The 13,369-nt window shown below is 41.8% G+C and overlaps 1 protein-coding gene across 1 annotated transcript in view; it reads right to left on the bottom strand.

The window, feature by feature from the left end:
- KBTBD12 (kelch repeat and BTB domain containing 12) overlaps positions 1–11,546 on the bottom strand; it is a 29,698-nt gene extending 18,152 nt beyond the window's left edge. The window contains exon 1 of the mRNA XM_040463259.1: positions 11,252–11,546. Within this exon, the coding sequence (XP_040319193.1) occupies positions 11,252–11,345 (94 nt within the window). The 5' untranslated portion in view covers positions 11,346–11,546. The remainder of the gene's footprint in view (positions 1–11,251) is intronic.
- Between the last annotated feature and the right edge of the window lie 1,823 nt (positions 11,547–13,369).

The raw sequence follows: 13,369 nt of genomic DNA, 5'->3' as shown, positions 1-13,369 counted from the left end.
GGAAAGTGAAGCAGAAAAAATCCCCCACTTCCTCTAACCCATGGGGTCCTCTTTCTTGTTCCTTGAAACAGAAATAAAGGGCTTCTCTTAGAGCTCTTTCTCTCCACACTTGGTGCAAGGTTCCAGGTTTCAGATTGCTTTTGAGTCTTGGCCAGTGGGTACCAAGGGAAACAAATGAGGAACTTACTGATTTGGTAGTATTGCAAGTTCTGGTTCTCTTCCCCAATTTGCTCATGACCATTTAGTTTCAAGAGTTCTCAGGTAGCTGCTCCATGCATTCTACCCAGGGATATTGCTTGCATTCAGTGGGAGAGACAGGGTGAAAGGCACTTACTTGATCTTGACTGGAACCCAGTTTACAATCTGTTGTTAAAATCAGGCAGATGGCCCTAGCTTTTGGTCCAAAGAGATGTTGGGGAGTTGCCTTAGCAAAGAATAAAGAACGGAGTTCCTATGATACATAAACACAATGGAACACTAGCCAGTAAAAATGAGCAAGGATGATTTCTATTACCTGATATGGAGTGATTTCTGGGAGATACTGTTAAGTGAAAAAATTTAAATGTGTGGTTTTAAAGCATCTCCTCACACATTGCTCATTAGTTGCAAGGGAAAAATAGGAATTATACATTGGAGAAATTAGACAATATCTTGAGCAGGTAAATAAAAACTTCACTGCCAGTGAGGGGTAATGGACTTGACTTGCCTCTTTTTGTCATGCCCTGAGAAGGACCTAGTGGATATGTAATATTTTAGCCAGAAAAGCATTATCTGAGTTTGAGCACAAGGAAACATCAGCTGGATCTCAGAAGAGGAATGTTTTATTTAAAAAGGGGGAAGATTGCATCACTTTAAAATATCAATGTTATAAGAGGCAAAATAATGTATGTAGAAATATTTCAGATTTAAGGAAACTGAAGAGACATATCAACAAAATGCAATACCTGCTTATAGTGTCGAGAGGAAAAAATTCTATGAAGGATGTTATTAGGTCAATTGACAAAATTAGAATACTAAGAAGAGAATAAAAGGATGGAATAATGTTAAAATTCCTAAAATTGTTAGTTATATTGTGGTTATGTAAGAGAATATTTTATTCTTCGTATTCCACACACTCCAGTAGTTAGGGCTAAAGGGCATGATGTTTGCAACTTACTCGCATATGATGAGAAGAAAGTTATGTATCTGTCAGCATGTATGAATATATACATAACTATGGCCAGATGGATTCAATTACTAAGCACATGCTAAATAAAGCAAAAGGGACAATGTGTTAGTGACAGGTGAATCTGCATACTCAGTATGCTATTTTTATTTTTGCAACTTTTCTGTAAGTTTGAAGTTGTCTCCGAGTGAGTTTTAAAAAGAACAGAGTTCCCTTCTTTGGAAAAATGTCTATTCATGTCTTCTGCCCATTTCTTAACTGGATTATTTGTTTTTTGGATATTGAGTTTAGTAAGTTCTTTATAGATTTTGCATACTAACCCTTTTTCAGATATGTGCAATTTAAGAAACAAAACAGATGAACATATGGGAAGGGGAAAAAAAGAGAGAGGGAAGCAAACCACAAGAGACTCTTAACTGTAGAGAACAAACTGAGGGTTAATGGAGGAAGGTGGGTGGGGGATGGGCTAAATGGGTGATGGGCATTAAAGAGGGCAATTGTTGGGATGAACACTGGGTGTTGTATGTGAGTGATGAATCACTAGATTCTTCTCCTGAAACCAATATTGCACTATATGTTAACTAACTTGAATTTAACTAAAAATTTGAAAAACAAAAAACAAAAAACAACAGTTTCCCAAATTCTGTTCTGTCATGGGCGTTGTGATATCTATGTTGCAAATGGCAGTAACTGATCCTAGGCCTTTCTGCTACCTGCAGTCCAGCTGATAGCAGTCTTCCCCAGCCTTTCCCAGCTTGCTGAGATTGGAGAGAAAATTTTATGTCATGCTTACAAATCAATGTCAATCTTTAAAGCTTGCAAAAACTTATAAAGCATATATAGATCTGTATGCCAGCTCAGCACAGAGCATAGAGGCTGCATTCCTATTCTTAGACGTGTTCTAGAAAAAAGAATGCGAACCCAGTGATTACATGGTAAGAAGAAGCTGGTGCAAGATGAAAACAGTGACAGTCGGCTAAAATCACCAGAAGCTGAATCTGCTCAGATGCATCTTTTTAGTTAAAAGTAATAAACCCTCTTTGTTTAAAGGTGGGTGGTTAGGCTGGTGTAGAAAACTCTGTCAGTAATATCACTGACATATCAGCTGTCAGCCATATCCCCTCTGTGATCATTATTCCAGAACATGCTGATTACATCCACCTGCTACTCTTTTTGCCTTAGGATTTTCTCTCCACTCAAGTGCGGCAAGTTGGGAGTGCGAAGAAGTCAATTTGAGGATAAATACCTCAGATTCTGCACCCTCTGGTAGGGAACAGCCCAGAGGCTGTTCCACACTGTCTCCAAGTTTTCGAATGGGATTGAATGCCAGTGGCCCAAGGCGGTAACCTGTCAGTTAATTTTCCCTTGTGGCCCCCTACTTTCCCATCTTTTTCCTCTCTTAATGCCTCCCAGAACTATGTAAACTCAAATCCTGTCTCAGCATATATTTTGGAGGAGCTCAACCTAAGGCAGATGATTATTTTTATTAATTGGAAACTTAATTGGAAAATTAAGCCACATGGTGTGGAAAGAAAAGCTGATGTGGAACAAGGAGTTAGTCCCTTAGCAGTCAGGACAGGAGCTGATGTGGTGTAACCCCAGGGTTTCAGGATGACATGTTAGCCTCTCGCTCTCTAGTGACAGGAGGTCACACTAGTTGGAGGATATTACCTTTCTGATGGCCTGAACATGAACTGAGGCCCACTCCATTGCTCTAGCATCTAGAGAACAGTGCTGGATGACTGGAGAGGCAGAACAGGGTAAAATTGATGGCTGTTGCACCATCTTGCCCTGTATCATGGAAGGTCTCTGGGAAGGGCACAAGTGGAAGAGAAAGAAAATAAGTCAGGACAGAGCCTGAATCATTAACCTGGCTTCACTTCATCAGGCAGGCAGTTTATTATCTTGTCACTCTGGGAGGAGACAAAGGATTCTGGCAGAGGACATGAAACTGTAGTCAGAGACAAAGGACTCCGTCAGTCATGGCACACTTCCCTCAACAAGCAAACTGAAATACACCTAGGATCTAGCTTCCTTTATTTGACTTTTGTTTTGTTTTGTTTTAAATTAAAAAATGTTTATGTTACTAATTTTTTTCTTCCTCCAAAATGACAAGACAGAGGAATTCACACCTAAAGAAAGAACAAGAAGAAATGACAGGGGTTTAATCAGCACAGATATACGTAAGATGTCTGAACTAGAATTTAAAACCATGATTTTAAATAGTAATAATAGTAGCTGAGGTTGAAAAAAGCGCAGAAGACACCAGAGAATCCCTTTCTGTGGGGATAAAAGAACTAAAGTCTAGTCAGGCCAAAATTAAAAATGTTGCAACCAAGATGCAATCTCGAATGGCTGCTGAAACAGCAAGAACGGATGAAGCAGAGCAGCGAATCAGCGATACAGACGATAAAATTATGGAAAATAATGAAGCAGAAAAAAAAAGAGGGAAACAAAGGCAAAAGATCACGATACATGACTTAGAGAAGTCAGCAACTTATTAAAGAGGAAAACCATTTGTATCATAGGAGTCCCAGAAGATGAAGAGACAAAAAGGGTCAGAAGGTTAATGTGACCAAATTATAGCTGAAAACGTTCCTAATCTGGGGAAGGGCACAGATATTAAACTCTATGAAGTACAGAGAACTCCCATTAGATTAAAGATTCAGGCAGACTTGGATGAGAAGCAGTAGAAGGAGGCACTTACATGCCTCTATCGATAGGAGCTTCAGAAACCATCATTTTTCCTTCTTTGCCTTGGTGGCCAAGAAGCTGAGCTAAAGTTCCGGAAATTTTTCTTAACTTAGGTTTTCTGATAAAATTACCCCCTCTACTTATTACTAAGCACGTTTGTAGTTTCATTGCGCCTACACTTATCCTTTAAATTGTCTCCATTGTTTTTGGAATACAAATGGCATATATGACATATACAGTATAAATATGTGGTGTATGTGGAGCAAAAACCAGAGGTAGCAACTCTCCTTCAGGGTATCACAAGTTCAGTACAACTTTTCCAGGGAGGACTGAAATAGCAATAGTAAAACAGACAAATTCAATCACAGTGTATCTCTCTCTGTCGATAGTCCTGGGATAAAACAGAATTTGATTCTGTAGTTGCGACCAAAGTTGTTTGTTCCTTTCTCAACTTTCTATTTTGAGAAATTTGAAACAGTTGAAAGAAGAGTACAATGAATACCTTCAGACTTTACATCCGGATTCAATAGTAGCTAACATTTTTCCATATTTTTACTGCCTCCCTCATGTGTACACATGAACATGCACTTTCTTTTTCTGAAACCCTTAAAAATTAGTTGCAGACATGATACTTCACCCCTTCACCCTTCTTCTAAGAATAAAGATATTCCTTTACATAATTACAATACCATTATACCTATGAAAAAACATTAATTCTATCCCATTAAGTAATTCTGTCCATGTTCTGATTTCCCCAAAATGTCTACATTGTCGTTCTTTTCAATCAGAATCCAATAAATGCTCACATTTTGTATTTGGTTTTTATGTCCCTCTGATCTCTTTTCACTTAGGATGGAACCATCTTTTTTTCCCCATGACATTAACTTTTTTTGAGTATCTGGGCCAGTTTTCTTGTTGAATGTCTACATTCTGAATTTGTCTGTTTCTCATAGGGTCATTTAACCTGTTCTTCTCCCTTGTATTCCCTATAGATTGGAAGTTTAGAGGCTTGATTACACAGGAGTTAATCATTTTGGTGGTGGTAGGTGGGCAAGAATCCTTCCTAGTGTATTACACAGAAAGAAAATACACTCATTCTTGAACAACCTGGGTTTGAATTGCATGGGACTACTTATATGCAGACTTGTTTCAATAAGTATAGCAAGTACTGTAAATGTATCTTCTCCTTATTATGATTTTTAACATTTTATTTTCTGTAGCTTATCTTAATACAATTATTTTAGCATATAACACATATACACAATATGTGTTAATTGACTGCTTATGTTATCGGTAAGGCTTCTGGTCAAGAGTGTAGGCTACTAGTTAGGTTTTTGGAGAGTCAGAAGTTATATGTGGATTTTTGACTGCACGGGGGGTTGGTACCCTAACTCCACATTGTTTAAGGGTCAACTGTACTATAAAATTATCCCATTTTAAATGATGATTATTTGGTTGCAACGGTAGCCATCCAATTTCACCACTGTAAGAGTATATATTTTTCCTCATAGTAATTAGTATTAATTAGAATTGTGGTTAGTATTGGTATTATTCGTATTATTAGGCTAATACTTTGGTGTCATGTACATATCCTGTTCTTCATAACCTTTCAATCAATGCTTTTAGCATCCGCTGATGATTTGCCAGAACCAATTATTATATGTAGTCTTCTATCATTCCTTCTACATTTATTATTCATTCAATCAATTATAGTCAATTATGATTTTTGATGTTCAAGTTATTTCAAATTTGGCCACGGACTGCCCTTTTACACTGGCTTGTCTATCTTTTGATGGGACTCCCTTAAGTCTTTGATAGTTCACCTGCTTTCTGGTATAACAGGACATCCCAAGCTCAGCTCACCATTTTCATGCTCCACACCTGGAACGGGCTATTTCTCTAAGGAGCACAGCTACTTTCTAAGCCTCTGACTGAAAGCATTGTTCTACTAAGGTAGCAACTTCCTATTTGGTCCTCGCTTAGCCCCTTCAGGGCTGGGACTGCATATATTGGTTCTCTAGGGCTTATCTAGAAGTCATTCAATAAAGGTTTGTTGAATGAATGAACAATGGACATCAGCCAGGACAGTGGTTCTCATTTGAACCACTGCATATTAAAACAATCTGAAGAGCTTTTATTTTTTATTTTTCTCAATATATGATGTTTATTGTCAAATTGGTTTCCATACAACACCCAGTGCTCATCCCAAAAGGTGCCCTCCTCAATACCCATCACCCACCCTCCCCTCCCACCCCCCATCAACCCTCAGTTCTCAGTTTTTAAGAGTCTCTTATGCTTTGGCTCTCTTCCACTCTAACCTCTTTTTTTTTTTTTTTTTTTTTTTTTGAAGAGCTTTTAAAAAATATCGATGTCTAGGCCCCATACCCAAATATTCTGATTTAACTTGTCTGGCATGGAGAGACAATTTAGCTTCCGGGTTAAAAAAACACAATACAAATGGTGGGGCCAGACTATCTGAATTTTGAATCCCAGAATCAACACGTACCCTCTGTATGACCTCTTTAGGTGGCTTGTTTCTCCAGTGGTCTGTAAAGGTAATGACAACATCTACCTCACAGACAGGTCACGGTGAGATTTGTATAAATTAACATATGCAAAGTGCTCACAAGGGCTCCTCGGCTCCTCTCCTCGCAAAGTCAACACCAAGTAAGTCTTAGATGTCCATTTGATTCTACATTTGTTAGTGAGGTAATTAATTTTTTTAAATACTTCCTAACGCGGTTCCTCTTTTTGATTATTCAAGTTTGTCCTCGGCAGCCTTTCTCCCTTTAGGGCTGGGCCCCGTGCTGAATGAGAGAAGACAGAGGGGTGGTTTGCGAGAAATTCCTGCCAGGGACAGGGAAAAGGCAGAGAGCTTCTCTGGTCCTGGGCAGAGAAGGGGCAGCTTCCTGGCTCCCCTAGAATTATCTAGGGAAGATGGTGCAAATGAGTCAGGTGGGTTAAGGGGGGCTGGAAGCAGAAGGGCCTTACGGCTGGACTCTGGCAGAAACTCTCTGCCCAGAGCTCTACCCACTCTGGTAGCCAGCATGGAGCCAAAGTGGAGAAGAGGTGCGCTCCCTCAGCTCGCTCAAGGCGTTCCTATGTTACCTTGGAAGGATTGCAAGAGTAGCTACAGACTGCAAATAAGTGCAGGTGCCAACTGGCTGCTGTAGTGGTAAAAGGTGAGGGGACCCTGCCCCAGAGACTTAGGGGGAAACACACTAAAACCAGAGGCTGGGAGGAAGATGCAGGCGAGTCTCAAAGAGCTAGTAGCTGGAACAAGAGCCAAAGTGGGGGCTCTGTCAGCAGGAAGCCACCTGAGCCCTGGGAGCAGCCCCTACTCCCAGGATATTCAAGAATCCTGGGTGCTCACTGGAGCTAGAAAACACGGGATGCTTCCTCTCCAAGCTCACTTGGTCCCTCGAAAGGTAGGACTTCTGGGGGTGCCTGGGTGGCTCAGTGAGTTGAGAGTCCCACTTTGGCTCGGGACATGATCTCACGGTTCGGAATTCGAGCCCTGCATCGGACTCACTGCTGTCAGCGCAGAACACGCTTCGGATCTTCTGTCCCCCTCTCTCTGTCCCTCTCCTTCTGGCGCTTTCTCAAAAAGGCAGGATTTCTGTGTCATCGACACAGGGATCCTTTGCAAGTTCCTAAGGCCACGATGCCATCTCCTCCTGGAGGCTTTTATGAGCAGGAATAAGTTCCCGCCACTAGGTGTCACCTGCCACCACTGTCTCTCTGTCTCTGGAAACTTAACATTTCTGTCCCTGAATAGAGCCATTTCTGCCTCTTCCGCACAAAGAACTCCCCTCCACTGCACTCTCCTGTGGGCAGTTCAGCTAATTCTCCTTATTAGTGTCAAACACAAGAGCCAATTACTTTGGGGGGAGAGAGAGGAAGAGCCTCTTTTTCCTTAATAACAGCATTATTGAGATATGATCTACATGCCATACAATTCATCTTTAAAAAATGTGTAATTCAGTGTATTTTAGTGTATTCACAGAGCTATGCAACCACCACCAGCATCTAATTTCAAAAAATTTTTGTCACCTCAAAAAGAAACCTTGTACCCCGTACCCACTGGCAGTCATTTCTTGTTCCTGATTCCCCCTGACAAGCACAAATCCACTTTCTATCTTTATGCATTTGCCTATTCTGCACATTTCATAGAAATGGAACCATACAGGGTCATCTGTGATGGCTTTCTTTTACTTAGCATAATGTTTTCAAGGTTCATTTACATTGTAGTATATGTTAGGACTCCATTCCTTTTTAGTGTCAAATAATATTCCATTGTGTGAATGTACCGTATTTCCTTTGTGCATTCATTAGTTGATAGACACTTGGGTTGTTTCTACTTTTGGGCTGTTAAAAATACTGCTGCTATGGGGGCGCCTGGGTGGCTCAGTTGGTTAAGCATCTGACTCTTGGTTTTGGCTCAGGTCATGATCTCAAGTCACGAGATTGAGCCCCGTGTCGGGCTCTGCACGGGGCGTGGGGTCTGTTTGGGATTCTCTCTCTCTCTCTCTCTCTCTCTCTGCCCTTCCTCTGTTGGTGCTCTCTGTCTCTGTCTCTCTCTCCTCTCAAAAAAAAAAAAAAAAAAAAGAGAGAGAGTGGGATGCCATGGAATGCCATGGAAACTTTCTCTGTGAGGTTCTCCACAGGGTGACTTGACTTATGCTTTATTTTGGGGCTGGTCAGGTCCCCGAAGACAAGTCTTCCGGCCCCCTGCTGGAGGCTAAGGCTGCCCACATTCCGGGAGCCAGGGAGGGAAGAAAGGTGGTATCTTAATATTCAGTGTGCAATTTTCGCTCAGCCTGTCTGTTTTAGTAGCGAGTGCTTGCCCTCCACTCCCGGCCTCAGCTTTGGTCTCCACTGGGGTGAGCAGGGGCTCTGTGTCACTACTGAGAGTGGGGCAGGAGACTGGCTCCTCCTTGCTTCCAGCCAGTCTTCATGGTCTCGGCTTCATGTTTCAATCGCCTTTTTCCTGAATCAACTACACAGATTATGAGACATTCGTTGCTTGACTGTGGTTTTCTGAATAAATAAATGGAATGACTAGGTTTGTGTCACACAAGGAGAGGAAATCCAGTGCCTGTTTTTAGATCTGATGCTGAAGTTTCTGGTTCATAACGGGCATGCTATTATACAATTGCTCTATTTTTCATAAACCCCAGGAATGATTCATTCAGCTAATCCCAGACAATCCATCATGTTAGGACCAAATAATTAAAATGGACTTTGAGAGCTCATATGGTAAATCCCTTTCCCTCTGGCTGAAAGCATTATTAGTCCCTGTAGTACCAAGAAAAGAGGTTGGCTCATAGTATGAGGATAGACCGTTTGAAAAGTTGGAGGTTATCAGTTCTCTAAGTCAATATTATACAAGGAATGAAAAGATAAAGAAAGGAGACAAAACAGAATTATCTTCTCGGTCTTTAGACACTAACTGCCACCCACCCCTCTGGATATTCTGAGGCCATCCTTTGTATTCTCCTGGTGAAGGGAAAGCCAAAAGCCAGGGGATGAAGAGGAGGCCTGTGATCCCAGCGGGAGGAGAGCCCTGGTGGGTGTGTGGATCCAGCAGCTGGAATCTCTCTCCTGCCTCCGTACTCGTATCCTTCTTACACACAGAGCTTGAACCTGGGGGCACTTATACATCTCCTTCCTGAGCCAGGGTTCTTGGCTACTGTGATAGATGACACAAGCATGTGCAGTTTAACATAAAAGATATTAAAAGCACTTTTTAAAAAACCTCTTTGGAAAGTCTTCTGAAGAACAGACAGAGAAAGGAAAATTAAAGCTTTTTATTATGGGAATACTCAAACATACACGAAAGTAGTAAAATAACACCCCAGTGTATCCATTATCTAGCTTTACCAATTAGCAACATTTTACCAATGCTATAAAATCTGTTCTCGCCCCCCTCACCCCAATCGCTTTTTAAAAAGTCTTTGCTGGAGTAGATTAAAGCCAATTTCAGACAGCATATCACTGACACCCATAAATACTTCTAGATGATCTCTAATTGTTAACATTTCTCTTTTTTCCTTTCTCCTTTATATAAAACCACGAAGCCATTATTATCATAACCGAACAATTAACAATTCCCAAATACCATCTAATTCTCCAGTCTATATTAACATTTTCCAGATTATCTGAAAAATATCCTTTTTAAAAAAAAATTTTTTTTAATGTTTATTTATTTTTGAGAGAGAGAGAGAGAGAGAGAGAGAGAGAGAGAACGGGGGAGGGGCAGAGAGAGAGGGAGACATAGAATCCAAGCAGGCTTCAGGCTCTGAGCTGTCAGCACAGAGCCCGACCCGGGGCTCGAACTCACGGACCGCGAGATCATGACCTGAGCTGAAGTCGGACGCTTAACCGACTGAGCCACCCAGGCGCCCAGAAAAATATCATTTTACAGGAGATTTGTTTGAATCAAGGGGCAAATAAGGCCCACTTGTTGTATTCAGTCTATCCATCCCCTCTTGTGGTTGGTAGTGAAAACTTCATTCTTAACTTACGTCTAATTATGTGCATTAAAAATGAAGGTGGGCTTATAAAAGGCTTTGCTCTGCTGCAATGTCAGCTTTATTTTAATCTGGCCGCCTTCCAAAGTTTTAAGTGCTCTGGAGGCATGCTTTTCATGGATATATACTGGCCTAGCGCTTCTATCAGTGAGGTTAGAATTGAACAGTTCGTCATTTCAATATACCTGCATTCTGCCGTATTTACTGGTGTGGCGAAATAACTTTGGAGACAGTTGCTTATGAGATTGGTGCCTATTTCAACAATTTCTGTTACATTAAAAATTCTAAATCCATACTGTGCTTTGCAGTGACGTTACAATCTGGTACGTGGGAACTAAGTGTGGTAATAAATACGTGTGTATTTAGAAATGCTTTCAAGCAATTGATTTCAAGTGGTAGTCGTGGAGGACGAATAAGAGTGTCCTCTGAGGGTGGGATCTCTTGGTCATTAAAGACAGTGATGAAACCCAACAGTCCGGCCATGGCTCTATTTGTGCCTGGTCTTCACGTTCTCAAATCTCTTGTTAGCCCTGCAGTCGGGCCTTAGACTTGCTCTCCTACTTCTCCTCTCCTCATATTCGGCTAATATTTACTGAGTGACTGCTGTAGGCCAGACACATTATAAACTGGATCTCATTTAACTCTTAAAATAGCCTGTGGGGGTGGCGGTTTCATTTTGCAGCTGTGAAAACCCAGTTCAGAGCTTCGGTGAGAGGCTCCAGGCCACTGAATTCTGAAGGCCAGGCTTCTTCCCGGGCTCACCCTGCTGTCTGGATTATCCTTTGGGGGCTGCGTCAGTTAAGGGAGTTTAAAGCCAACACCGGCGGAGGTGATAAAACATTTAAAATTGGATCGGTACCTGCTCCGTGGAATCCCCCGCAGACATAGAGCTTCCCATCCACTGCTCCTGCGTTGGTAGAATTGGTTCGAAGGGAGAGCAGGGGAGTTGGCATAGGTGGGCCCTCTCTCCAGAAGTCCCCATCAGGGTTATAGATCTCTACCACATCGAGGCACTTTCGAACCTGGCCTTTGTCTCGACCTACACAGCCAATTCCACCTACAGAGAATGATACACAGAAATGAGATGACCAAGAACTGCACCTTCATCGTGGTTAGCACCCCCTTCCTGCTACAGTTTGTATCACACATTTACAGGCCTTTGACTTTTCCTTGCTTGGTGCTACTTCTCAGATAATTTCTTTCCTTTGCTCGCTCTTTCTTTCTTTCTTTCTTTCTTTTCTTTCATTTTCTCTTTCTTTTCTTTCTTTCTTTTCTTTCTTTTCTTTCTTTCTTTCTTTCTTTCTTTCTTTCTTTCTTTCTTTCTATGTTTATTTTTTTAGAGAGAGGGAGACAGAGTGCCAGAGGGGGAGGGGCAGAGAGAGAGGGAGACACAGAATCGGGAGCAGGTTCCAGGCTCTGAGCCGTCAGCACGGAGCCCAATGTGCAACTTAAACCCATGAACCGTAAGATCATGACTTGAGTCAAAGTCAGACACCTAACTGACTGAGCCACCCAGGCACCCCATCTTTTTTTTTTTTTTTTTTTTAATGTTTATTTTTGACAGAGAGAGCACGAGCAGGGGAGGGGCAGAGAGAAAGAGAGACACAGAATCCGAAGCAGACTCCAGGCTCTGAGTTGTCAGCACAGAGTCCGACGCAGGGCTCGAACTCATGAACCATGAGATCATGACCTGAGTCGAAGTCTGATGCTCAACCGATTGAGCTACCCAGGTGCCCCTCAGATGATTTCCAAGCAATAGTGATGTCTGCTCCGTACTCCATACCCAAAGTTAACATCATTTTTATTCATAGTGTTCTGTATGTTTGTGCTATGCATGAGGCTGATTCCCTTTTATGTTCTACAACTTCCAACACTGGTTCACACAATGAGCATCGCCCTTAGAATAAGAATTTCAGGTTTGAATGTGAGGGTAACTCAACTCTGACATCTGTCTTTCTGTTGATTGTTAGCAATGATTTCACTAATCTGCTAGTAGGGATGCATCCTTTCCATTCTTCATCATTGTAAGCTTGTCTCTTTCTCTCTTCTTAAGTTGCATGAACTTTTCCCCATGAGGGAAGGGCTCTCCTTTAATGAATTTCAAGTTTGAGGTCAAAGAAAGGCTCCAAACCCAAATGCCCAGGGCTTGTTCCATTTTTGGATGATACAGGTCATTCAACAGCTATTCACTGGTTGCCTATTTTATCAAGGCAATGTGCTAAATTATAAGAAGTTTAGGGAAATGAATAAGGCGTGTTTCTTGCCCTTAAGAAATTAATGAGGTGGAGGGGCACCTGGGTGGCTCGGTGGGTTAAATGTCCGACTTCAGCTCAAGTCATGATCTCACGGTTCGTGGGTTGGAGCCCCACATTGGGCTCTGTGCTGTCAGCTCAGAGCCTGGAGCCTGCTTCAGATTCTGTCTCCTTTCTCTCTCTGCTCCTCCCCTGCCCATGCTCTGTCTCTCTCTTAAAAAATAAAATAAACCTTAAAAAAATGTTTAAATGAAATTAACGAGACACAAAGGGTCATGTATGCAAATAAATAGGTAGACAACATCATGACAGGTAACTTAAAAGAGATACAAATTAGACTCAGAGGTCCAGAGTCTGTGACAAGTAACAGATATATCATTTACATAGTTATGATTTTAAGTCCAGCCCTTCATGGGAAAAGTAATCGTATAAGAATTTCTAATATACTGTAATAAGAAACACTCGTTTGTAGGTGATCTTTTTTTTCTCTCTTCTCCGAAGTCCCACAGTGAAAGGTCTTTGCTGCCAGGGCCGTATTTCTTGACCTGAAGGATGGCTCCTGAGGCAGAGGTGAATTTCCCGGAAGGACAGACATTCCTCTCATGGGTGACCTCCTTCCATGCTGACCCAATCTGACAACCCTGCTCTGCATGACCAATCTCCTTCCTGTTTCGGGGGTCCAGAAGAGTCATGTTGGCTGGGGCTTGGCTGTGTTGTTTACAGCA

This window comes from Herpailurus yagouaroundi, unplaced genomic scaffold (assembly GCF_014898765.1).
Source record: "Herpailurus yagouaroundi ecotype Mexico unplaced genomic scaffold, PumYag 387, whole genome shotgun sequence".
Taxonomy (NCBI): Eukaryota; Metazoa; Chordata; class Mammalia; order Carnivora; family Felidae; genus Herpailurus; species Herpailurus yagouaroundi.
This window is presented reverse-complemented; position numbering and strand designations above follow the sequence as displayed.